Source organism: Bos javanicus, chromosome 5, assembly GCF_032452875.1.
Source record: "Bos javanicus breed banteng chromosome 5, ARS-OSU_banteng_1.0, whole genome shotgun sequence".
NCBI classification, from domain to species: Eukaryota; Metazoa; Chordata; class Mammalia; order Artiodactyla; family Bovidae; genus Bos; species Bos javanicus.
The window spans coordinates 116,237,543-116,264,221 of NC_083872.1; the positions used below are offsets into that span (position 1 = coordinate 116,237,543).

At 52.6% G+C, this 26,679-nt stretch overlaps 1 protein-coding gene across 6 annotated transcripts; it reads left to right on the forward strand.

Moving 5' to 3' along the window:
• The first annotated feature begins 2,488 nt into the window (after positions 1-2,488).
• FAM118A (family with sequence similarity 118 member A) lies at positions 2,489-25,529 on the forward strand. Of its 6 annotated transcripts, none has more exons than XM_061418842.1 (9): positions 2,489-2,577; positions 12,200-12,312; positions 13,078-13,333; positions 16,431-16,652; positions 18,032-18,160; positions 19,240-19,525; positions 21,427-21,459; positions 23,144-23,227; positions 24,341-25,529. In XM_061418842.1, the coding sequence occupies exons 2-9, from the start codon at positions 12,266-12,268 to the stop codon at positions 24,358-24,360; spliced, it is 1,077 nt and encodes a 358-aa protein (XP_061274826.1). In that variant the 5' UTR covers positions 2,489-2,577; positions 12,200-12,265; the 3' UTR covers positions 24,361-25,529. The 6 variants fall into 6 exon arrangements, with proteins under 6 accessions (XP_061274826.1, XP_061274831.1, XP_061274829.1 ...); XM_061418847.1 differs by having other exon boundaries at positions 19,240-19,478; XM_061418845.1 differs by having other exon boundaries at positions 13,081-13,333.
• The last annotated feature ends 1,150 nt before the right edge of the window (positions 25,530-26,679 follow it).

Consider the following 26,679-nt stretch of genomic DNA (forward strand, 5'->3'; position numbering starts at 1 on the left):
TAAGGAGAGAGGAAATAGCCATTAACTCTGGCTGCCCTGGGCGGGGTAGGGAGTGTGGATTCAGGAAGCATGGGAAGGCTGGCAAGAGCAAGTGGCTTTGGATCCGGTTAAGTCTTGCTCAGGGGAGGGAAAGGCTTCCAGGGGCAGACAAGAGAGGAGAGGAATATCAACTGGAGACACGAAATCAGCTGGGCATGTCCCAGAGACTCACAGACCCGAACCCTAGTCAGTCCCATTCCCGGTCTCAGGGTGAGTGTATTTCTTGATAAGAACACGGGTGGACACTCACTCATTCACGACATTTGGGCAGCAGTCGTGTGCCCAGAGCCGTTCTAGCTTCTGGTTTCCCAGGTGGAGGATGGTGGAGGGTGGGCTCCCAGGGGTGGACACCGGGAACAAGGTCCCAGCTCCCCCGGGAGGGCTGGGGAGACACAAATAACTGAACGTAGTTTCAGGGCTGTGAGAACTCTGAAGGAAAAGAACCCGGGGTCAGTGGAGTGAGCTGGAGCTTTTAGGCAGGCAGTTGGCAAGCAGGGGACCCGAGATCCCCCTGGGTCTGGACCCATCTCGGGTTGGAGAATTGAAGCTGTGCATGAGTATGGTGCGGGGCCTGGCTGGAGAGGGGTGCCTCAGATCCCACTTAATGGTCTCTCAGTTCAGTTCAGTCGCTTGGTTGTGTCCGACTCTTCACGACCTCATGGACTGCAGCACGCCAGGCCTCCCTGTCCATCACCAACTCCTGAAGTTTGCTCAAACTTCATGTCATCGAGTCGGTGATGCCATCCAACCATCTCATCCTCTGACACCCCCTTCTCCTCCCGCCTTCAATCTTTCCCAGCATCAGGGTCTTTTCCAATGAGTCAACTCTTCGCATCAGGTGGCCAAAGTACTGGAGCTTCAGCTTTGGCATCAGTCCTTTCAATGAATAGTCAGGACTGATTTCCTTTAGGATGGACTGGTTGGATGTCCGTGCTGTCCAAGGGACTCTCAAGTCTTCGCCAGCACCACAGTCGGTCTCTCTGTCTCTGCAAAGCATGCCTGCGCCCATTGCAGAAACTGAGGGCACACCACGAGCACCTGCAGGCGGGGGCCACCAGAGTCTCAGCTCCGCCCGAGCCCTGCTTCTGCTTTACTGACGACGTCAAAGCCTTTGACTGCGGGCTCTGTTGTGCTTCCACAACAAACTCTGGAAAATTCTTAGAGATGGGACTACCAGACCACCTGACCTGCCTCCTGAGAAATCTGTATGCAGGTTACGAAGGAACAGTTAGAACTGGACATGGAACAACAGACTGGTTCCAAATCGGGGAAGGAGTACGTCAAGGCTGTATATTGTCACTCTGCTTATTTAACTTCTATGCAGAGTACATCATGAGAAACACTGGGCTGGAGGAAGCACAAGCTGGAATCAAGATTGCCAGGAGAAATATCAATAACCTCAGAAATGGAGATGACACCACCCTTATGGCAGAAAGTGAAGAAGAACTAAAGAGCCTCTTGATGAAAGTGAAAGAGGAGAGTGAAAAACTTGGCTTAAAACTCAACATTCAGAAAACGAAGATCATGGCACCCAGTCCCATCACTTCATGGCAAATGGATGGGGAAACAGTGGAAACAGTGGCAGACTTTATTTTTGGGGCTCCAAAATCACTGCAGGTGGTGACTGCAGCCATGAACTTAGAAGATGCTTGCTCCTTGGAAGAAAAGTTATGACCAACTTAGACAGTAATTTAGAAAGCAGAGACATTACGTTGCCAAGAAAAGTCCATCTAGTCAAAGCTATGGTTTTTCCAGTAGTCATGTATGGAAATGAGAGTTGTACTATAAAGAAAGCTGAGCGGTGAAGAATTGATGCTTTTGAACTGTGGTATTGGAGAAGACTCTTGAGAGTCCCTTGGACTGCAACGAGACCCAACCAGTCCATCCTAAAGGAAATCAGTCCTGACTATTCATTGAAAGGACTGATGCTGAAGTTGAAACTCCAATACTTTGGCCACCTGATTTGAAGAACTGACTCATTTGAAAAGACCCTGATGCTGGGAAAGATTGAAGGCGGGAGGAGAAGGGGAGACGACAGAGGATGAGATGGTTGGATGGCATCACCGACTCAATGGACATGAGTTTCAGTAAACTCCGGGAGTTGGCGGTGGACAGGGAGGCCTGGCGTGCTGCAGTCCATGAGGTCGAGAAGGGTTGGATACGACTAAGCGAACTGAACTGAACCGCGCTCCTGGCGCACTCGACCGCGCCTGAGCCAAAGGTGGGGGCGGGGCCTCCAGTGGGCGGGGCCTGCGGCTCCCGGGCCGTTGGTTTCGGGGCGGAACCTTCGCGCAGCGGGGGCGGGCGCGCGGGGGAAGGTTTTGCGGCCGCGCTGCGGCCGGCCTCCGTTGGAGTCGCGCCTGAGGGCGGCGCGGCGCTGATTTCTCCAGCTCCGCCTCCCATTCCGACTTCGACTTCGGCTCCGGCGCGCGCGCTGTCGCCCTCCCCGCAGACCGCCTTCAGCCAGGCGACCCCAGCGCGAGGCCGCCCGGAGCCCCCTGAGACTTGGACCCGCTGAGCCGGAGGAGGCGCCGTGGGGTGAGCTGACTGGCGGGGGGCGGCCCGGGGGTGCCGAGTGGAGAGAGGCCCCCTCGAGACCCTCAGGACCCGTCTCTGCCCCTCCAGAACCCCCGGCCACTCTCGGGATCCACGGCCGCCTGAAGGACCCCGACGAACCTCGGTGCCCAAGACCCACCCCCAACCCTTCTCTCAGGAACTCCAGCCCCGAAGACCCCCCGGGATCCGCCCCGGCCCCTCCAGAGGCCCCTGGCCCCCGAGACCCTGTTGGGGGTTGCCGGTCACCTCTTGTCCTACACTTTTCAGAGTCCTCGCCCGAAATCCTTCAGGACTCTACCCATCCAGACTCCGAGACTCCCTGAGGCCCTGCCGCCGCTTCAGGGTCCCGGGACCCCCGAGGATCCTCAGTTCCAGAAACCTCCCCAGGTTCCTTCAGGACCCCAGCGACTGTCCCTGACTTTCCCTTCCCCAGGCCTCTTCAGAACCCCCCTGGGCCGTGAAGCTACCCCACCCCCCACCCCCATGCCGTCTCTCCCTAGCCCCCCCCCCCCACCCCCGTATTCCTAGACTGCCGTCCCCACCCTCCACCACCTGCCCTTGAGGTTCAGTCCCTTTTGGCACCCTGTCCACGCAGGTCTGGAGTCTGGGCTTCTCAAACCTGCGGTCTGTGGACCCATCGGGCATCTGTGAAAGAGTTCCCGGGTTTTTGTAATTCTTAATATAAAAGAAGTAGAGGTGTATAATGAGTCATCCGATGACCCTTTGTGGCCGGGCAGGGGCTGTAGCGCTTGCACTGTGTTGACTGTTGCACTGAGGCCAAAGCAGGACAGTGTTTAACTTTTAATGCTCTTTGCTGAGGCTCATATGGCCCCACAGAAGCACCTAGAGAACAGATGTGTTGTGGAGGGAGGCAGATCTAAGTAGGTGAGGGGCTTGGGGTGGATCAAGATAAAGGTGGTGGTGGTTTAGTTGCTAAGTCGATTCTGACTCTTGGCAGCCCCCTGGACTAGCCCACCAGGCTCCTCTGTCTGTAGGATTTCCCAGGCAAGAGTAACCTGAGTGGGTGGCATTCCCTTCTCCAGGGGATTTTCCCCACCCAGGGGTCGAGCCTGAGTCTATTGCTTGGCAGGTGGGTTCTTTGCCACTGTGCCCCCAGGGAAGCCTCTGACTGGAGGAATAAGACCTTAATGAACAAGGTCCTCAAGCAGTTAGAATCTGAAGTGGGAAGAATCCAGCTTTGTTTCCTGAGGCCCCATGCCCTTGGCCCTTTCCTGAATTACTGCTTTCACTGTCCCCCTGAGTGCGTTGTAGACCAGCTCAAAGCTGAAGGAAAGTGGGCGTTGATCAGTGCAAGAGGAGTGAGGGAGGTGTGAAGCTTAGAGTGCGATGGGGAGGGGCAGGAAAGAGGTGGGCCAAGGGGGTCAGGCCCAAAGCAGGAGGATCTGGGGGCTTCCCCGGTGGCTCAGTGGTAAATCTGCCTGCAAGGCAGGAGACCCAGCTTCAGTCCTTTGGTCAGGAGGATCCCCTGGAGAAGGGAATGGCAACCAACTCCAGTGTTCTTGCCTGCAGAATTCCTTGGACAGAGGAGCCTGGCAGGCTACAGTCCATGGGGTCACAGTCACACATGATTGAGGCAACTCAGCACAGCAGAGAGGATTTGGTACTGGAAAGGAGTAGGGAGCCATCGAGGGATTTGAGGAGCAGAGTGAAGATAGATTTTGTGTTTTTGAACAGTCGCTGGGTCTGGTGCTGGAGAATTGGTTGGAGGGAGCAAGACCACGGGAAAGGTGGGAGGTGACCTGGACCAGGGTGTTGCCGGCGAGGACCTCACGCATGGCTGGCTTCATCAGGTCTAGACCCAAAGACCGGTCCTGCTCTTTGCCGTTTCAGCCCCCAGTTTTCTGCCTGGGGACTGGCGTTGGGAACTTGTTAGTCTTTTTAGAGGAGGTTTGGTCCTTCTGCCTATAGGTCACCTAGGACTTCATCAGGGTGACTGTCTGTTTGTTAGGGTGAGTCCAGCCTCCACGCAGGAGATGGACATGGGGCACAGTGGATGGGGGGGCAGGGAGGAGAGGCTGGGTCTCAGGAATGGAACCAGATTGCGGATTTAGTTTATTAGCTGGGCTTGGGGGTCCTGAGAGTTCAGATGTGTTGTGTCAGAAACGTCACTTTGGAGACTGGGACTGCAGGGGCTGAAACCGGAAGCAGGGTAGCTGTCAGAAGTCTAGACAAGTTGAGAGGACCGCAAGGTGTGGCAGAGGGTGTGGATTAGAGAGCGATTTAAAAGAGAAAGGCACATGACTTTTGTTTGTGGAGGTCTGGACTTGCGTGAGGGGCAGGGAGACTCTCCCAGTATGATAATAGAAGTCTCTGTGATGATAAAGATGTTCTGTGTTCGTGCCCTCCAGTAAACTCGACACATGGAGTTGCGTGGAGTTTAAGAACTTAAAATGAGACTAGTGTCACTGAGGAACTGAATTTAACTGTTATTTAATTTTAATTGAAAAAACCCAGGAAGAATACCCACTGCCTGCATGGGGTGTAGGGGAATCACACTGTCGTAGGCTTTGCTAGTTTAAATGTTAGCTTTTTTCATGTTCCAGCAACCCTGAGATATAAGATAAAGGAAATACACAGCTCAGAGGGGCGGAGTAACTGACCCCTATTTGAAGTCGTTCAGCCGGTACACTCAGTTGTCAGGACTGGACTCTGCGTGCTGGATCCTACTTCCTCCTGCAAAGAGCCTCAAGGTCTCTTTCCCTGGAGAGTGAAGTCCTCTCCAGAGGTGGCTTTGTTTCCTGGCTGAGCCCTCCTTATTTGTCTCTGCTAAAGTTAACACAGACAATTGCGTGATAAGCCACAGGCAGGGACCCAACAGAACTCTTGTGAGCTGGTTGTTTTCCCCGAGGCCGCTTCTTGCTGCCTCTCAATTTTCCTGATGGTGGCTGTTTCCTTCAGCATTCCTGGAGAATGAATGGAGCAAGGAAACAGGTGAACCTGTAGACCAGCCACGCTGTGTGGTTTGAAATTTGTAAAGTGGAAATGTTTGTTGTTCAGTCGTGTCCAACTCTTTGCAGCCCGCCAGGCTCCTCTGTCCATGGGAGTCTCCAGGCAAGAACACTGGAGTGGGTTGCCATTTCCTTCTCTGGAGGATCTTCCTGACCCAGGGATCCGACTAGAATCTCCTGCATTACAGGCAGATTTCTTTACCGTCTGAGCCACCAAGGAAGCCCTGATATTTGTAAAGGTTTGATGGTAAAAAGAGCTACAGATTAGTGCCTTATATGAACTTCTGGGGGTCACAGTGGACCAGGTGGAGCCTGGGATAGTGGCAGGATTATGGGGCTTGGGCCAGGAGTGAGTATAGCTTGTCCCCTGACTTCCTGGGGGACCTTTACCAAGACACTGTCTCTCAGACTCAATTTTCACATTTGTAAAGTAGGGTATTTGACATCCCAGAACCTTTAAGACTCCTCCAGCTCTGCAGTTCTATAATTTTAGATTTCACTGGAGGTTTACTTTCTATTGATAGAACATCTTTTATCCCTCTTGGGATGGGTAAATGCTGGTGGTTCAGCACGCCTTTAGCCTCTGTACCGGTACGTTTTTACCATTATTGGCTGATTATTGAGTAACATGTCTCTTTGAGTTGTACAGCGTGTCATATCCGATGGACAGACTGTTGGCGAACACTTCAGCTGTTGGCAGCTAGTGTTTTCCTAGTAAAAGGGCAGGTGTATTTGTTTGCCGTCTGAGCCGCACTGATGTTTGGAGAAAGCTGGGACGACTGCATTTATCCTGGTGGTTGGCCTCTTGAAAGGATTTACCGTCAGCCTTGGCCAGGTGAGAGGTAATAAGAGCCACGTCACAGGGTCATGGGGAGCTTTGAATGAGATCGTGCTTGTAAGCGCTTAGTGTTTGCCCTCAGATCTAACAGGTGTAGAAGGTGTCAATAATTAGTGCTGCTTTTTGAACTAAACGGTGACCTGTACATTTTTCGTTAGCGGTGAGTTTTGTTGTTTTCTTGGTTTGAGCAGATGAGCCCAGGCTACTCTGGAGTTGCTTTCAAGAAGCAAACGGACACGTTTCAATCACTACAGAATAAGAATTTTTTTTCCGCTGCAGTTTGTGTCGACTGAATAAAAAGCGTTTGGTTAAGTAGCGTGTTTTCAAATTGAGGTTTTGTATTTCCTGAAACTTGGGGGGAAAACAGCTCATCCTGGAGACCTCTCACTAGAAATGGCTAGATCAAGCGGTCAAGTTTCACCAGAGTCCAGGTTAGATGAGTATGTAGTTGTGGGGAAGTAGTGTTAAAGTGAAAGCCTGCTAATGCTGAGGGAGAGAAGCTGGCTGCCCGTGTGGCGACAGTGGTAGATAAACGTCTTCAGGTTAAGTGCCTTTCGGGTCCTTGGCTCGCTTAAAATCTTCAGGAGAAGCCAGTCAGTGATGGGGATGATGGCATTCCCTTTCGACAGATTTGGAAACAGGTTCAGAGAGTGGTGGTGCTTCTGGTCTCCAGACCCTGTTTTCTCCACTGTGGCCCTGGGCGTTGTGGTTTCAGGGCAGGCCTCTCCTTTGCGGTTCTGGAAGCTTGGTTTCTGTCCTTTTGCAGCTCGTTTTCAGTTCAGGTGAACCTAATTAGGCCAATCAAACTCGCCAGGAATAACCTGTCAGGCAGATTCCAGATAATCCATTAGTACTTGAAAACTTCCTCTTGTTGCCCAGTGACTTCTGCTTCTGTGGCCCCCTCCCAGGTCAGCTGGGGGAACCAGATTGCTGCGAAAAAGGCAGTCTGTGGGAGTCACATTAGACTGAAGGGCCTGGGGATGCTAACAGCCAGGTGAGGCAGGTGGTCTGCCAGCTGCTGACAGGAAGGGCTTGCTTGGTGGCTGGAGGCCTGCAGACCCGCCTGGGTGTAGTCACCGGGTTTGGCCTCCTGTAAGGACATTCCAGTCTTTAGGAACCACACAGGGCCTCAGCTGTGATTTCCAGGTCTCCTGTCCCCTGAGGGCAGCAGGCGTCGAAGTCACTCCTCAGCGTGGGTTCCTTGGATAACAGGAGCAAGCGGGGATGTTGAGCATAAGAGCTTGCTGCGCTGCCTGTTCAGGCCTTCATCTGAATCAAGTTGTTAGTAGTCAAAGGGGCGTGACTTTTTCCCACAAATTCTAGGGGCATCTTATTCCATCGCCCTATGGATTGGGAACAAGAGTTGAAAGCCAACATTTAGAAATTTTCATGAATATTTGTGATGTTCCGTCCCTTGCTGTGTAAGAGGAATGTATTCTGAGTACATGTTTACCACATGCCCGCTTATCTCCGCTCTTACTGCTCAAGAGCCATGTGATAATTCATTTATAGAAAGAAATTGACTTTTGCTAAGGATATTTTTCAGGATCCCACAGATTTGAAACTTCTGTTACATGGTTTGCACTTGAGCGAAGGTATAATTTGTCATAGAAAGTGATTTTAAGTTTTTTATTATGCTACTTGTAATAAAGGGCTTCCCTGGGGACTCAGTGGTAAAGAATCTGCCTGCCAGTGTAGGAGACACAGTTCTGTCCCTGGGTCAGGAAGATCCCCTGGAGAATGGAATGGCAACCCACCCCACTATTCGTGGCTGGAGAATCCCATAGATAGAGGAGCCTGGTGGGCTGCAGTCCATGGGGTCCCAGAGTCGGACACGACTGATCGACTAAAACAACAACTTGTAATAAAATACTGTTCTTGACAAGCATTTTCTCCCTTCCCCTCAAAACTGTGACTCGTTCACTCACTGATTCATGCTTTTTTTTCGTTTCTCTCTTTATCTTGGTACTCTTGTCTTCTGCCCGTCCCTCTCCTCTTTCTGGCGATGTATGGAGTGGGGTGTGCGGGAATGAGTGTTTGAGGGCTCAGCCCCTGGGCCAGGTTCAGCTGGACTCTGGCTGGCCCAGCTGGTGGTGCTCTCCACTGGTAGCTGTCCTGGAGGCTAGACCAGGTTGCACGAGGCTGAGTTCGACTCCAGGAGAGCAGGCTCCGGCATCAGTGTGCTTGTCACATACCTGCTTGCTTGTTTGCCGACATCCCGTCGGCCAAAGAAGTCATATGACCAACCTGGCGTCAGTGCGAGGGGCTGACTGTACCAGGGCCGGGGGACCGGGGGCGCAGTGAGGCGAGGGTTAACCCTCCGGCACGTGGAGTTAGGGGCTGGGAAGCGGGGTTTGCTCTGCTAGCTCTAAGGAACTGGTGTGGTGTGTGTAGTTTGTTGCGTTTTGCGTTAGACTCAGATGATCATTTATTTAGGGTGGAACATAGGCATTCAACGAGTAAGGCAGTCTCTGACTACTCTGAAGTTCATTCATAAAATGCTCGTAATCTCAAATTTAAGCAGAAAATATCCTATTCAAAATTCTATTCATGACTTTGGCTAAAAAGGACAGGAACTGCTTATACAGATCTGTGTTGGGGCCAGATTTTGCTCTCAGAAAACGCTGTTAGGTCCTTGTAAAAAGGAGTGGGTTGCTGTGATGACTGGGCTTTGGGCCTGCAAACTGCGGTGACGACACGGTCACCAGGGGAACCGAGAGACGCGGCTTCTGAAAGGTCTCGGAGGCTTTTGTTACCATCGTCGCCTGGAAGCTGATGGGTTTAGAGAACGGTGCTGGGGTTGGGGGTGGAGTGCCAGAGGCTCACCGTCCTGTGGAGACTTCTAGGATCCGGGTACTCAGTGCTGCAGAGATCTCCTGCTTGGCCCTGGGTTTAGAAACAAGGCGAGACTGGGGTACTTTCTAGTCACTGTGGGGTTTGGCTCTGATAATCCTGCTGCTGAAAGAACAGGAAATGAGGTAATGTCTTTAAACATGCAGTGTTACAATGAACTGTGAATGTCTAAATATGGGCAGCTATGCAGTTCATCACTGCATAGTTATTGTGTTGAGCTTTAATGTGATCGGGTACTTCCTGTGTTAGTGGGTGTGATCCTTAAAGGTAGCCGTCAGCATTCGCGTCTGGAGGCTCATCTGCCTGGACGTGCTGGGGAGCTGGTTCCAGGCCTGCATCACCTCCTCCTCTAGGAGGAGGGCGAGGTCTGAGCACCTAAGCCAGCAGCCGGCCACCCAGGAGCACCAGCCCTCGCCTGTTACAGAAGCACTCAGTGCCCACAGCGATGGTTTGTTCTCTAGGAAAACTTGGAAATCACTTCATTTTGGAGTTAAATCCAGTCCACAAAAGTGTAATTTGTTCACACTCTTTTGCAGAAGTGTACGTGTAGTATTTAGGTTTTCAGTTTGTATCTATGAGCATACATATAAAGGAGCATCAAAAGCAGCTGAACAATAATCGAAAGAATGAGAGAGATTTCTAAAGCTCTTCACAGTGGCGAGAGTTTAGGGCATGTGACTTCTGCAGTCTGGGCACTGTCTAGAATATTAGACAATATTCTAAACTTTCGTGTAGAGCAGGGTGAGATAAAAGACTCCATCCCAGGTGGCGAAGTGGCGTAGGTTCATCAGCCGGTGAGCGTCTCATATTGACTCCTCTCATAGGATGGAGCGGAAAGGACCCTGAGCTCCCTCCTGAGGGAGGAGGTTGGAAAGCCTTTGCGGTGCCCGAGCTCTCTGACTCGAGTTTAAGTCCAGAGTACTTTTCCTCTGAGAGGTTCCCGAGCTTGCAGAACTTGGTCTGTTAGCAACATTTCCTGTTGTGTAGCTGTTTACACTGAGGATTGGTGAAGAGCTAGGCCAGTCACTGAAATCGCCAGGCTAGGGCCCAAGGTCACCTATACTCGGGATTATCAGGCACAGTAGGAAAGCTCAGTATTTCTCCTTTCCTGAGAAAATATCTAGTGGCGAAAACAAAAACGGACCGAGCTGACCTCCGACGACTCGGGAGGAGTTAGGGCCCAGCAGCACCCGGGCACGGGGGCGGGCGCCAGGGGGCAGTGCTGAGCTCGCCGGCAGGCCCGCCCCAGCATCTAGGGAAGGCCCATGGCGCCCTCTCCCCCGGGCTGGGGGTCGGCGGGGAGGGATGCCCACAGGACCCTACACAGGCCTGTGTCCATTTCAGGGGATATTCTTATGATCCTCTTTAAAGTCTAACGATGCTCCTAGACTAGTTAAGCCTTGTTTCCTTGAAAATCATTTTCAGTGACCCAGTTCTGAATGAGGAGGGAGGAGAAAAGATTACACATGTGGAAAGGTGGTTTTCGGTTAGTGCTAGTTGGGCTTTGCCCAGCAGGCACTTAGGCGTTCTGCTGACCACTTTTCTGGAGAGCATTTTGGCAGCATGTGCTGAGATATTTTACAGGGTTCATATGCTGCAGCTCAGCAATTCTGCTTGTCAGAAATCTCTCCTAAATAAATCATTTCAAAGTAGATAAAAGCTTTGTGTGCAAAGGTGGTTGTCATAGAGCTCCAGTGATGTCCTGCCTTGGCGGGGAACGGGGAGGGGGGGTGGTGGATGAAGTGCCTGATGGCCTCTCAGTAGGATAGAAATTCACGCATGTTGCTGTAACACTTGTATTTATGAACAGTTTTTTTTTCTTATTTTTTTCCCTTTAGTTTTTTCTCTTTATGAATAGTTTTGAGTAACATAAAGAAATGCTTTTATTAAAATGCATGAAAAAGTAAGATATGACCTATGGTCTCGAACGATGTAAACATGTTAAAGTAAAAAATCTAGAGGGAACTATACAAATGCTAACAGTCAGTGCTTGTAGGTAGTAGCATTATGGGTGTTTTAATCTTTATTTTTCTGTGTATTTCCTTCTTTACAGTAAATATTAGGTATAGAATTGGTGGAGGCAATATGATTCTGGAAAGGTGGTAGAATACGGAGATTGGCGATAGAGACCTAGCTGGTTTGAGAGTCCTGTTTTATGTAAATTAAGAGTTGACCTTGGACTCAGACTATTCCTTTGGACTGGGTTTCAGTGTGTCCAGGCGGAGACCTGGTGTCTTGGAAGACTTGTTGGCGTGTCCTGGAATGTCTCAGTAAACCTCTTGGTGCCTCCGAGAGCAAGGGTCATCCTGGGGACCTGTGTGGCTTGCTTTGTTGTCCTCTGGCGTGTCTTCCCTCCTGTGATAAGCCCCTGGTGTCCGTGTCCTCAGAAGTGGTCCTGGAGCAGAGTGGTGAAGGAACAATGCAAAGCCCCGGCCCTTGGCCGTTGCGCCGCCTCCTCCTCCTGCGCTCCCTTTCCTGTCTTCTCCCTCCAGAGTTGGGCTTCGGGGCGCCTGGCCTCATAAGTCACAGGATTAGGAGTGGGGGCTTAGGAACCGTTTTGGATTGTGTTTTTGTATGTGATGCTGCTGCTGCTGCTAAGTCGCTTCAGTCCTGTCCGACTCTGTGCGACCCCATAGACGGCAGCCTGCCAGGCTCCCCCGTCCCTGGGATTCTCCAGGCAAGAACACTGGAGTGGGTTGCAATTTCCTTCTCCAGTGCATGAAAGTGAAAAGTGAAAGTGAAGTCGCTCAGTCGTGTCCGACTCCTAGCAACCCCATGGACTGTAGCCTACCAGGCTCCTCCATCCATGGGATTTTCCAGGCAAGAGTACTGGAGTGGGGTGCCATTGCCTTCTCCAATTTTGTATGTGATGGTTTTCAGTAATTCTGATTTAGAGAGAGCTCTGGGACCTTTGATTTTAATTCCAGCCTCATCTCTCTTCCAGGGTACTGATGAAAGGACTTTCATCTGGGAAGTAGAAGTTGCCTCTGAATCTCTTTAGGACTCACAGATGGATTCAGTGGAAAAGACAACAAATAGAAGTGAACAAAAATCAAGGTAAATGACGTCGACTGCACCTTCACACCGGTGTACAGCCCCCACCGCAAATCTCCTCGTGTGTTACTTAGTACTTAGCGGCTTACCGCGGGGGCCAGTAACACTGGGTCGGGAGATGGCCTCAGGGGCCTTTGCATCAACGTAAGAAGCGTCCCAGGAGACAGCTCTCCTCCTGCCCGAGGGGCCGCTGTCACCTGGCCGCCGCACCAAGCAGCAGGGCATCAGAGGCTCACCTCTAGGCTGGAGGTGTCGTGCTTTGCAGGAAAGAAATCTCTGATGATAAATGGGCAGGTGGTGCCTCCGTGAAGTAATGCAGGAGGAAGTGCTTGCGGGGGAGTGGGTCATGGAGGACCTGCATTTTGCCAGGGATTTTCTTTCCTGTCCCTGTAACCAGGGATCGTTTATCATCACAGTTTGTATTTACAAGCTCTTGGCAGTCTTAAAGGAATTTAAATTGCTGAGCTTCTTTGTTTTACACACACGCATCACTCTCATCAACATTCCGGGGACTCGAGATGGACAAGACAGTCCCCACGTCCCTCACGGAATGAGGATGGAGCCAGGGAGAGGGACGCACAGAAAGGGAGATGAACATGAAGAGCAGCGCGCAGGCTCGTCCTGTGCTTAGTGTGGCGGCGCGAGGCGTGTGTCCAGCGCGGGCTGTGTTGGACTCGCCCCCTCACGGATGCTCATGGGCTCCAGTGTCGCCCTCGAGGTAGCTGTGCTTCCTGCTGGCTTTCATTCTTCCCCTCCCTTGTTTTTAAGCAGAAAGTTTTTAAAAAGCCTCATCCGGAAACAGCCCCAGGAGCTGCTCCTGGTCATTGGGACTGGCGTCAGCGCAGCGGTTGCCCCGGGGATCCCTGCCCTGTGTTCCTGGAGGAGCTGCATCGAGGCCGTGATCGAGGCCGCCGAGCAGCTGGAGGTGCTGCACCCCGGAGACGTGGCCGAGTTCCGCAGAAAGGTGACCAAGGACGGGGACCTGCTGGTGGTCGCCCATGACCTCATCCGGAAGATGTCCCCGGTAAGTGCTTTCCAGGTCAGTGCTTCCGGACTCTCTGGGGCAGCTTGGCTCAGGGCCAGGCTGGTAAACCGGGAGTCCGGGGCTTAAATGTCTCCACAAGTTGGGCTCACGAGCCAGTAGTCCTTCAGTTCATCAGAATAGCGTCCCTTTAAATGGGGGTCCCAGGCACCGTGTGGCCCTGAAGACAGTCCACGTCAGATAGAGCCTGGTGAGGGAGCTCGTCCCAGGGAGGTCAGTGGGCTGCTCTGGGGACCGGCCCAGTGACCTCGTCCTGGTGCAGTATGGGGCGTGGCCGCCAGCTCTCCTTGGGCCTAAGCAGGCCAGCCTCGACTCCTCACACGACAGGTGCGTCCCCAGAGTGTCACTGAGAGGACAGAGCATCTTTGTCTCCTCAGGAAAGGACCCAGCAAGGAAGGGAGGTTGGCGTAGGGGCGCGCGCTCGCTGAGTGGTGCCCGGAGCCAGTCGGGCTGGTGCAGAAAGAGGGGAGGTCCCACAGGGCGCGGCCGGGTCATCCCGAACAGGCTGCCCTCAGAGTGGAGGACGTGGCCGGGGCCCGGTGTCCGAGGGGCGTTCCTCCCACGTCTGAAGAAGTGTAGCCGTCGTCTTCTTTGGGGCGGACAGATACAGGAAGATTCACAGAGGAGAAAAGCTAGTACCCAGAGAAAGTGCGCGGCTTGACTCCGATGGCATTTACATTCTCACGTGAAAACCTGGGACGGGCACAGGCTGCCCTGCTGCCCGCCCGTGCGGCCTCCACCTCGTGCCCAAGGCTGGCTGCCCGACTCCTGCCTAAGTGACGTCAGCGTTCCGGCGGAGGGGAGGGGAGGAGGGCCGCGCGTCCTTCCTCGCGGGGTCTGACGTGCCACAGGCCAGTCACGTCACGGCATCAGCCAGAATTTGCCCTGTGGCCGTAGGTGGCTTTACCAGAGTCTGGGAAGTGCTTCAGCTGGGTGATGGTGCCAGGTGTGGGTGCGGTGATAAACGCGGGGCAGCTCACATCATGGGCAGGTGGCTCCTGCTGGTTTGAGTAAAGCAGCTTCTGCGTCCATTTATGTATTGTCTAGGGCTGCGTTCATGCTTTCGGACAGCCGAGTACCGGCCGCAGAGCTCCTCACCCGCAGAGCCCAAAGTAGTCTGCCGTCCCGGGGCCCCTCGGCAGGGAAAGGGCCGGGGCAGGGCCGGGGGGCTGTGGGCGGGCCTGGGGCCTCGGGCGAGTGCGTCCCCTCAGAGAGGGGCAGGTCTGATGCAAGGTTCATCAAGGGAGATGAGTGTTTGGGGCTTTCTCCTTTCTACTCCCTTGTGATTTTTGAGCACTTCCATAAAGAGTTAAAGTAAGGCCAGTCAGAGAGGTGGTGGTCTCCCGTGATCAGCTGGTTGGGAGCAGGGACGTGGAGTGAGTGGGGAGTCGGTTTTCCCGGGGGTGGAGTTCTGCCTGGGGATTCCAGTGGAGCCGGGAAGGGCCGGGAAGTTGTAGGCGTTTTCAGGAGTAACTTCAGGTCATGACACCCTGTGGAGTCTGAGCTGCGCGGTGGGGTAGGCCAGTGAGGGAGTGAGAGATGGGGTTAGTGGTGGTGGGTCCTGGTGGGGCGAAGCCTCCTGGGAGCCGGGGTGCTGAGTCGGGCAGGTGGAGGACTTCTGGAAAGAGGCTGGCTGTTGATCCTGCTATGGTTCGGGGTGTGGAGGTCCCCGGAGGAGGTGACGGAGGCGTGCAGACACTGTGGTGCAGGAAAGGTCGCTGGGCGTGAACCCACGTGCGCTGCGACACGTGCAGCTGAGAGACACGGCAGTGAGCGGGGTCCGCCAGGTCTTCACCGATCAGAAGTGAGGTGCCAGGGACGTGGAAGCCGGTTCTCAGGGGAGAAGGAGGGGAACACTCACACAGGAGCGTGGAGGAGTGGGGCTCCCTGAGGGCAGGCCTGTGGAAACGGGGGCAGGGATCAGAGCGTCTGGCAGCGGGAGCCCGAGCTGGGGGACTGGCACAGTCTGGAGGGCGGTGGGTCCTGTGGATGCTCGTGCATGCATGCCGCAGGCCCGGGCTGGCTGGGGCGCCCCGAGGTCATGCGGGCCTCCTCGCCCAGCACCCCAAACTGTTCTTCAGGGGTCCACGCGCCTCCCCGTCCTGCCCGGCGGCTCCACCGAGCAGCTCTGCTCACGGCCCCCCGACCTGCGCGCTGCATCCCGGGCCTGTCCCGCTCCTGGTCCTGGGGGCTCTGCAGCACCGGCAGCGTGATACACTGTCCCTCACCGGATGCCCGCCGCCAGCCTGGGCCCCTGTGGCTCCCGAGGAGGGAGAGCCCAGGCCTCCCTGAAGTCTGTGGGGCCCACAGGGTGTCGTTCCGGGTCACCCGTGTGACCCCACCTGTGCCAGGCGCCCTCGCTCGGGCTCATCCCTGCTGGGTGTGCCCTCTCCAGAGCCACCTCTTCCTCGGCTCTGGGGTCAAAGTCCTGTATCAGTGGGCTTCCCGATGCTCTTTGACCTGGCCACCCTCTCCCCCACAGGGCTGAGCCCCTCTTCTCTGCTTTGCTTTGATAGCATTGATTGCTGTTGACATTTCACTAGCATATTGGCACAGTCTCCCTCCTCCAGAGTTTTAATAAACTCTATGAGGTCAGCAGTTTTCTTTCTTCTGTAAAAAAGACTACTGGTTTTCTTATTGTTCTCTTTGCTACCCCATGGACTGTAGCACGCCAGGCCTCCCTGTCCATCACCAACTCCCGGAGTTTGCTCAAACTCATGTCCATCAAGTTGGTGATGCCATCCAACCATCTCATCCTCTGTCGTCCCCTTCTCTTCCCACCTTCAATCTTTCCCAGCATCAGCATCTTTTTCAGTGAGTCAGCTCTTCACATCAGGTGGCCAGAGTATTGGAGTTTCAGCTTCAGCATCAGTCCTTCCAATGAATATTCAAGGTTGATCTCCTTTAGGATGGACTGGTTGGATCTCCTTGCAGTCCAAGGAACTCTCAAGAGGCTTCTCCAGCTCCACAGTTTGAAGGCATCAGATGTCTCTCTGGCACCTAGACTATTCTCTCATGCCTGGGGGCTCGGTGGTGGTGGAGAGACAACATCTTGTAACCCCGGTCCTCCTCTCTGCAGCGCACGGGCGACGCCAAGCCCAACTTCTTCCAGGACTGCCTGATGGAGGTCTTCGATGACCTGGAGCGGCACATCCAGAACCCGCTGGTGCTGCAGTCCATCCTGAGCCTGATGGAGCGGGGCACCATGGTCCTCACCACCAACTACGACAACCTGCTGGAGATCTTCGGGCAGCAGCAGAGCAAGCCCATGGAGTCGCTGGACCTGAAGGACAAGACCAAGGTGCGGGGCGGGGCGCCCGCGTGAGTCGTGTGCCGCCGTGGCGATGCGCGTCAAGTCTGTACGTGCGGTTTTCCTTTACTCCCATACTGTGAGTGTTTCCCTGTCACGAAGCCGTCTTCAGAAGCGTGGTTTTACATGGAATTTCATTACGAGATGAGGTTATCATTATTGTGAGCGTATTGCCACAATTATAAGCAATGCTACACTGGAAACTCTTACCCTTTCTTATAAGTTCCTGGAAAAATGTTAGGGTCAGAGTATGGTTGTGTTAAAGACAGACGATACAAATTACCTGAGTGTTCTGCAGAAGGGTTCCCCGCTTACACAGCATAGCTGTGAGAGGGTCATCCATCTTCCTGATCTTGCTAGCCTGTGGCGCTGCTAAAAACCCAACTCCGTGCATTTCTCCCATTGGATACGGGCGCCCATTTTATGCTTTTATTTCTGTTATTACTGAGGTTGATTCATCGTATCAGCTGTGTTTCCGGTGTGCGTGTGTGTGCCTGTGGGTTTACACCATCCCTGCCTGCTCCTCCCTCACTGCAAGGGTCGCGGGGTCGGTCCCAGCCCCACTCCTCACACAGGGCCCCCAAGGGCCGCCGGGCTGACGCCTCGTGCTGGGGCTCTGGTTTGCACCCTCCCCCGAATTGTTAGTGGCCCGCTCCACGTCTGAGCCACACGCTCCCGTCCCCACGTCTGAGCCACGCGCTCCCGTCCTCACGTCTGAGCCACGTGCTCCCGTCCCCACGTCTGAGCCATGCGCTCCCGTCCGTGGGGCTGCTCACTGCGGTCCCTGGAGCTTCTAGAAATGAGCTGCAGGTGGCAGGGAGCCCGCTCTGGTGCCTCTGCCCGCTAGTGTCGGTTGGTCTGCAGGGGTCAGTTTCACGCACTGACGGGCACGTCCCCGGTGTGAAGATAAAAGGCATGTACACGACGCGCAGCTTCTCCAGGACCTTCCTTCTGTATCTTGACATGAAGCCAGGAGAGAGCTCCTTGATGACTTATTTGTTCTGTATGTATATATATTTCAGTGGGTAAAATCAGTGTATGCCTAACAGTAATGAAAATATAACATGTGATTTAGAACAGAAAGCTTTCATAATCTCCCTGAAGTCATCAGTCTTAGCCGTTTGTTATTATATAAAATGTTAAAGGTATTTTCTGTGTAACCGTCTTGGTCTCTAAATGGATTAGTTCTTTTTAATACAGCAGAACGAGACAAAATGAGCCCTAACAGCTGAATTTCTCTTAGGTTTAAAGAGATACTAATACGTCAAAGCATCTCTCTTACTTACACGTCAAGGTGGGTTTGAGAAACCACGAGTCTCTCCAGGTGCTCCTCTCAGTCTCTGCTTCCCGTGTCCGCTTGTGCTTCCCAGGTCCTGCAGTGGGCACGGGGGAACGTCAGGTATGGGGTCCTTCACATCCACGGCTTGTACACCGACCCCTGCGGGATGGTGTTGGATCCTTCGGGATATAAAGACGTCACTCAAGACCCAGAGGTCATGGTACGCCCTCCCTGACGTGGCCCTGCTTGTGCCCCTGGGGCTGTGTGGGGGCCGCCAGCCGTGGGTGGACTGAGCAGGGTCCAGGCCTCCCGCCCCTCGGGCACCTTGAACAGAGGCTCCATGAACTCGAGCGAGCCTCTTGCCCCGGGACATGGCTCCATTTCCTGAGGGCGACTTGCAGGCCCGCCACCGTCGCTACACGCTCCTCCCGCCGCCCTCCTGCTCCTCTTCTCTGTCCATCCATGCACCTCCTTTCCTTTCCCTACTTAGCAGTCTCTTTCCAAACCTCGTTTTCGAATTTCATTCTCTGCAAGGCTTTTTTGATGTCATAGACAAAACGAGGGGTGGCGAAACTGCCTCGTGTCTTTCTGTGAACTCACTTTTTATGCACTTAGAAGCCAAGGGGGTCCTCAGTGACTCGCTCTGGAGCTCACAGTCTGGCTGCTGTCCCCGGGCACGGGGTGGTGACAAGTGTTGGACTGGGCCCCTCTGCTGCCTTGGCATGGCCGTGGGCGGGCAGGGGCAGTCCTGGCCGACACGGAGCCTCTCTGGGTGTCTGGGTCGGTGATGTGCCAACCTGCCTGTGCTCCTGCCTGACCCTCTGTGCCCACCCTCGGGGGACCATCACTGCCCCCCCGCCCCGAGCTCCCCTGCCCTCACTCCACAAACCAGGCCCTCCCCTCGGAGTTCCCATCCTCCATTCGTTGAGACAGGTCAGTTCCAGGGATTAAGTGTGTGCACATAACTGAAAAAAAAATTCCATCTCCTTATCATATGTTTTGAACATTCTAAACTGCATGTGATTCTGGAGGATTTGAACTGAGAGGCTGCGCTGGCTGCAGGGGTGGGGTGGGCGGAGTGGGCAGCACACCGCCGCCGAGGGGCCTGGCCGACACCCTGGCTCCCAGGACGAGGCCCCCTCCCTTCCCCCTGCCTCCCTCACTTTGCTCCTCTGCGGCTCTCTCTCGGGCAAGGCCCGCCAGGGAGCAGCGGCGATTCAGCGTCGCACACAGGTGGCTTGGCACCGGGAGGGCTTGCTCACGGTCGGCGAGCCCAGTCTCCCGTCGGTGCTTTCGCAGGAAGTTCTCCAGAACCTGTACCGCACCAAGTCCTTCCTGTTCGTGGGCTGCGGGGAGACGCTGCGCGACCAGATCTTCCAGGCCCTCTTCCTGTACTCGGTGCCGAACAAGGTGGACCTGGAGCACTACATGCTGGTGCTCAAGGAGAGCGAGGACCATTTCTTCAAGCATCAGGCAGACATGCTTCTGCACGGCATCAAGGTCGTGTCCTACGGGGACTGCTTCGACTACTTTCCAGGGTACGTGCAAGACCTCGCCACTCAGATCTGCAAACAGCGAAGTCCAGGTACGGCTTGTCTGGTTTGTTTGTTTGCTTTTTCACTTTTCAATGTATAAAACCAATAGGATTCTTCCATTTTCCCCCTTTTTATAGACATAAATTACATGCCACAAAATAAATAAAATTGAGAAGTAATTTTACCTGCCATTAGATTCACCAGTCTTCTATCTTTAAAAAACTGTTTCTGTGTACTTAAAAACAGAAGACTGGGGTTATTGGCATGGTAGTCATAGTCTGTACGTTGAGTTTTTTAGTTAAAGTGTGCGTATAGTTGTACACGTCTATTCCTGTTTCAGATGACATGCCCTGCTTCAGATTACCTTAACCGAGAAAGACAGCTGCCCCCCAGCTCCGCCAGCTGTGCCCCTGACAACCTGCAGCTGTCTCACACCTTAATCCCGTCACGCTGCACGTTAAACAGTTACAGCCGCTGCAGCACAGAACAGTTCCACGAAGACTTACTTTCTTTTTTCAAATAACGTCTTTTCCCTGTTCTGCTGAAGGCAGCACCCCTTTTAAGTAATTCTCCTCGGCCCTCCTCTGGGGAGCCGATCATCTCCCAGGAGTTGTCACGATACGTGAGCGCTGGTTCAGCTGGTCTTCTTGCCATCAGGGCAGCTCGCTTGGAGTTTGTATCATAAAACATGGATGACAGCAGACCTGGAGAGGTCTGTGTGGGCTCGCATGTGCTTCTAATAGGAGATCAGACAGTCCCCCACAGGTGGTGGAAGCGGGTTAACCACAGAGCTGCCTGGGCATGACCAGCTATGAACTCGAGAGAACTCGAAGATCACGCGAACACGATGCACGGATGATCTGGCAGCTTAGTTTCTTCCCACTAGGCCTTTTTGGAATTGATAGTAATTAGCAAAACGGGCCAATTTAAGTTGAATTTCCATTAATGACAGTGTCACTAGGGTGGCGGTCTTTACTGAGAAGAGCCGGGAGCTGACACTTGCCATGTCGCACGTTGCCGTGACTTATATGTCCTTGACCTTATTTCATTTTTAGTCACAGTATCCGCTGCTCCTGGGCTTCCCTGGTGACTCCATGGTAGAGAATCTACGTGCCAGTGCGGGAGTGTGGGTGTGATCCCTGGGTCAGGAAGATCTCCTGGAGAAGGAAATGGCAAGCCACTCCAGTACTCTTGCCTGGGAAATCCCATGGACAGAGGAATCTTGCAGGGTACAGTCGCTTGGGTTGCAGAGTCAGACAGGACTGAGCACCTAAACAACAAATCCACTGCTACTAAGTAGATGATTTTAGAGCTGCTGAGAAGCTCAGAGAGGCAACTCAGCTGCCCAGGTGTTTTGAAGCTGGACTGGGGCCCTGGACGGACAGCAGAGTCGGACGTGCCCTCGCGGCGCCCCACACAGGCCCGCCTGCTGACGCAGGTGGGGCTGGCAGTGGCTTCTGCCTCCCCGCCCCCGCTACCTCCAAGCACCTTGCCTGGGGCTCCCTCCCGCGTGTGTCTTTCTTGGCAGGGGACTCCTGTCCCCATTCAGGCCCCTTTCCCAGACCCTAGCAGCTGAGTGGCTTTGACAGGCGCCGGGGGCTGAAGGTCGTTTGGACTTAGAATCTGTGACTGTGTCTTTAAGCACGTGTGTGGGTACAGCCTTGAGGTGTTTCTCCCGTTGGGTGCGAGAGGTGGACTGGTGACAGCTGGGAGGGGGCAGCTGTGATGGTGCCCGGCTGGCGCGGGGGCGTCGCACATCGTGGGTTCAGCCCTCACGTCGGCCCTGGGTGGAGAGGAGGGTCAGGAGTCAGCCCCAGCTGCCCCACGTGGTGAGCGCACCTCAGGCTGGCAGGGCCCCTGGCGTCAGAGCCAGCCTCACCCAGCTCCACCATGGCCTGAGGAGGGAGACCTGTCAAGCGGCTTCTGCTCACTGTTTTCCTTTCTTCTCCAGATGCCGATCGAGTGGACAGCACCACGTTGTTGGGTAAAGCAGATCTTGATTTTCACCAGCCTGGTTTTTCTTTATACATTCTTATCCTCACTTATAAAATAATCAGAGAAGTGTTTCTCACATTAAATACTTAGCCCGTGTTGTGTCAGGACAGCCCCGCTCTGAGAGGACGAATAGCAGCCCCTTCATGAGGGTCCCTGCCACCATGAAGGAGTTAAAAAGACAGCCCTGCACCTGCGGTCAGCTCTGTCAGACTGGGGCCACCTGCTGGCGCCAGGAGTACTGTCCTGTCCGAGAGCCAGAGGCCCTGGAACTGGAGAGTCTATTTGTATCATGCCATTTGGTCCGCGATGTATTAAATTTTTGACTCATCCTCTTCAGACATTTTAATTGCAACGGTTCTGAGTGTTTATGTAGATTTTTCTATTTATTTACTACTTGTTGGAAATGTGAATGCGCTTCTTACAGGGCTCAGCTCTGCCCGTTTATGAATTGACAGTCTATGACTGAACTCGGTGTGCCCCGGCGTTCACCCCGGGTGAATTTTGTGCCAGGCTGCCCCACCTTGGTCAGTCAGTGGGGTTAGAAGGGGCTTCTCTCCGGTCAGTGGAGCAGGGGCCTTGCAGCCGTGGGCTCCTTGCCCGTCTCAGCAGGGCCACACATGGAAACTGGTTAGTGCTGGACGGCTTTGGTTTAGGAATTATTAAACAGTTACACTCAGCTTTCCGTTTCTAACTTATTTCTGTGTGAAAGGACCCATTTGTTTTAGTTGCTTTCTCTTGATTCCCAGAACCATACTTCTCTTGAAAAAAGCAGTAGCTTGATAAACATCTGTATCTAACCACAGGGATTAGTTGGTCAGTGCTTCACTAAAATCAGATTTACAAACTGGGTCCTTGGAGGGTGAATTCTAGAATAGATAAGTGGTTTTTAAATAAAAATCTTCAATTGAAGTATAGTTGTAGTACAATATTACATAAGTTACAGGCGTACAATATAGTGAATTCACATTTTTTAAGTTTAACTCCATTTATAGTTTTAAAATACTGGCTGTATCTGGTGTCGTACATACATCCCTAGAGCTTACTTTACACCTAACAGTTTGTGCCCTTAATCCTCTGCTCCTGTACTGTCCTTCCCTCCCCACTCCCCACTAGTAACCACTGCTTTTTCCTTTGTATCTGTGAATCTGATTTGCGGTTGTATTACTAGTTATATTTTCTAAATTCCATGTGATTTTCTACAATCCTTGTCTGACTTACTTTACTTAGCATAATGCCCTCGAAGCCCATCCATGTTGCTGCAAATAGCAGTTTTCTTTTTTATGGCTGAGCAGCATTCCATTTTATATATACGTGTGCACACACACACACCATTCTCTTATCTTCATATGTTGACATTCACTTGCTTCCGTGTCGTGGCAGCTGACATCCTGCTGCGGTGAACACTACGGTGCGTGCATCTTTTCTCATTAAGAGTTTTGGGTGGTTGTTTTGGGTATTTACCCAGGCGGGAGACTGCTGGATCGAATGGCAATCCTGTTTTTCGTTTTTGAGAAAGCGTGATAGTTTTCCACAGTGGCTGCACTAGCTTGATTCCCACCAGCTGTGTACGAGGTTCCCGTTTCTCTACATCCTTGCCAGTATTTGTTATTCATGTTCTTTTCAATGATAACCACTCTTAGATAAGCTTTTTAATAAAAGTTTTCATCTTTCAGGGAATGCATGCCAGGACTGTGCAAAGAGGAAGTTAGAAGAAAACGGAATTGAAGTTTCAAAGAAACTCAGACAGTCAGATACAGGTAGGCGGCCTCTCCTTTCTGGGCCACTGCAGGTCGGCCTTGCTTGGAGGTGTTGGCAGTCACCGTGCGGTGCGTCCCTTGGCTCTGGGGGAGACGGGGCGATGCGTATATTGTTCCAGCTGCCCAGGGAGACCCACTTTAAACATCTTCTAAGTTAGCGTGTTTCTAAAGAAAAACCCGAGGGAAGTACACGAAGGGTACGGTCAGCCCAGGGAGTTTTCACAAAGTGAATGAATCCACCCGTGTAGTCACCTCCTGCTCAAATGAAACATTGCCAAGAGCCTGCCCACCCCACTCTCCTCCCTTTTTTAGTCACCCCTCAGCACTCAGGGGTGGCCACTCTCCTGATTTGTGCCCCCTTAGTGTCCAGCCCTCCAGGACAGTCTTTCCCTGCACACTTTGCTGCTGCTGTTTCCCCATGTCTGGGGCTCCTCAGTCACCTGCTGGTGTGTACGAGAGTGGCCTGGGTGACTGTTCACATTAGTCGTGGGGAAGCTGCTGCTGCACGTGCACAGCTCTCTCCCTGCCGGGCCGACCTCTGAGTGGTGGTGTGTGTGCCTGTTGGGCAGCAGAGCACACTGGCTGGTGGGCTTTGCTCAAGAGCGCTGGGCAAGCCAGCCGGTGGGCTCCTTGGGGATGCCACGCCCACACCAGCAGCCTCCTTGCTAGACGGCTCTGTCCGAGTCGAGAACGCGGTCTAGTCTTCCTTACAGAAAGCTTTGTCCCGCTGCGTGTGGGTGAGACCCAGGTTCATTCTCTCAGAGCTGCAGGCAGCCCCGTCATGCACACACGCTGACCTGCTAGTCCGCAGGCTCCCGCTGGATATGTGGAAATTGCCCCTCCTCTAGCCCACTAAAAAGGGGAGTGGCCTTCCTATTCCTGGGTTGAAATTTCCACAGAGCTTTGCAAAACTAATGTCATAACTGATTTTGTCCTCTGATGGTATTTATAAGTCAGAAAGCCATTTTTAGACAGTAGCCACTGTTTCCGTTTTGGAGGTATTTTCAAAGTCTTTAGCACATAAGAAAATTGTAAAGTTTCTGAAACAGAAATCCCATTGCAAAGACTTTTTTAAGATCAACTTTAATGTGGTATTCCTTTTTGTTGAAACAGATGACGCTGGAGGGTCTTGAAATCTTTTAAAACCAATAAAAGCTGCAACTTGAAAACCAGCCTTCTGTAACCACAGTGCCATCCCCAACGAGGACGAATGTTAGAGAACTCCACACAGGCTCTCTCGATCCTAAACCATCGAATACCCCGAGAGCCATGCGGGTATGTGCCCGCGGAAGCTGGGGGAGGGAGTCCGCTGTGCTGAAGTGCTCGCGAGGTGGCGCGCGCACATAGCAGGCGTCCTGTGTGAGGACTGAGGAGACTGCTGCCTCGGGGACCAGAGCGGTGGGCAGGGACATACCTGGTGTTCCCAGCTCCCGTGTGACGCGCCTTTGTCAGGCGGTCTTTTTCCTCTAATACAAGGGGGAGAGTAGACTGTCCAGGCAACAGTAGTTGCCAAAGAGAAAATAAGACACTAGACACTTAAATTTTATAATTTTTGTGTGGAAACATGTTACTGTAGAAAAAAAAATTAGATGTTATATTGTTAACTACTGAAGAATGAATGGATACTGGAGGCGCTGAGTCAATGAGTGAGCGTGGTGTTTAAAGAGCACCTACATCTGTGGGGCTTCTTTGGAGTTCTGTAATCTTAGTTACTTTGTTTTTTAAAGAAGGGCAAATCTACTTACTACTAAGAAGTGAAGTCTCCAAGAGGCAGAAGCCCTCTTCAAAAGCACAGGACATCGTCCAGGTGCGTCATGTTACAGATAACTGACAAATCCTAAGTCGAGCACAAGACCAAGTTTTAAACTTAAATACCAAGCTCTCCTAGCCTTTATTCTATGGGGTAAGGTCCCTTTCTGCTCTTCTCTCTTTAAACTCCTCCCCCCACGGCCCATATTCACGGATTTGCACAGTGAAGACTTGACAGAGACTTGTCAGAACACTGTAAACGTCAGGGCTCACGCGGGGCGGACAGCGTGCCATTTGGCAGGCTGTGTACTTGTGCCCGCCGAGCTGCTCTTTGACCCTGGCGCTGGCCCTGCGTGGCTTCTGTGTCGAGGCTCCCATGTTAGAGCTCCCCACAGGTTTAGAGAAAGGGAAGAACAGGAAACAGGAACTTGGGATGTGTAGGGAGTGAGAGAGAAGCCAGAGAGCTCCTTAAGACCTTTTTTTTCTTCTTTTTTGAAGCATGGAAAACAAATCTTTTATGTTACTCTGGTCAGAAATAAAATTTTATCTTCAACTCCGTTTGCTTGTCTTCTCTTTAGTTATGACACAAGGTGGTATCATGTATTTAATGAGAATTTTTACCTTGAATTGTCACTCAATTGTGAAATTGATTACTTGGAATATTTAAATGTTTTTTGAAACGCAAACATCTTAAGTTGGCTTTTAAAAAATTGATGCATTTACAGAATGCAACCAGGGCAACATATATGAAAGTTGGTCAGACACAGGGTACAGCAATGTGGGCCTGCCCTGGTGGCTCAGTGGTAATGACCTGCCAGTGCAGGAGCTGCGGATTCGATCCCTGGGTCGGGGAGACCTCCTGGAGAAGGAAGTGGCTACCCACTCCAGTGTTCTTGCCTGGAGAATCCCATGGACAGAGAAGCCTGGTGGGCTAGTCTATGGGGTCAAAAAGAGTTGGACATGACTTAGCCATTGAGCACACAGCAATATTAAAGCATAGAAATGACATGAAACATGATATAAAACTGGAGAAGGGAGAGCCGGCTCAGGATAAGCTTTGAGCGCCACACTGAGAATCAGGCCGCCTTATTATAATGAATCAATGTATCTATAGTCAGTTCTTCTGTGATTCTTACTTTAAAATGAAAATTTATCCCTGCATGATGGATATATTAGAAGCAATCTAAGCATAACTTGGGCTTCCCTGGTGGCTCAGCGGTAAAAAGTCCACCAGCGATGCAGAGTTGCAGGAGACTCTGGTTTACTCCCTGGGTCAGGACGATCCCCTGGAAGAGGGCATGGCACCCCCTCCAGTATTCTCACCTGGAGAATCCCATGGACAGAGGAGCCTGGCGGGCTGCAGTCCACTGGGCCAAGGAGACACGGCTAAAGCGACTTAGCACACCTGCACACAAGTAAAACTCGCTTATAATTTCATCTCTGAGAAAGAGTGGGTCAGGGAGTAACGAAGTATGGCTTTGTTTGCTGCCTCAAGCTAGAAACGTTTTTACATTTTGTATTAACTATTAAGTGTGTGTAAACCCAGCTATTTATTAAGCTCCTGTCTCTTTATTTGGGGGGGGGGGCGCTGTTTCCCATCACCCTGAGGTTCTCACTGTGTACTTCTGCGTGGCATGAGGGTTTCAGGAGTACGGGTATACTGTGTTACAGCAGAACAGTGATGTACTCTGAAGGGTCAGTGA

Coding starts and splice junctions, on each gene's coding strand:
- FAM118A (XM_061418842.1), top strand. CDS start 12,266: ATGGATTCAGTGGAAAAGACAACAAATAGAAGTGAACAAAAATCAAG. Junction 18,161..19,239: donor CTCAAGACCCAGAGGTCATG/GTACGCCCTCCC, acceptor GTGCTTTCGCAG/GAAGTTCTCCAGAACCTGTA. Junction 21,460..23,143: donor GGACAGCACCACGTTGTTGG/GTAAAGCAGATC, acceptor TTCATCTTTCAG/GGAATGCATGCCAGGACTGT.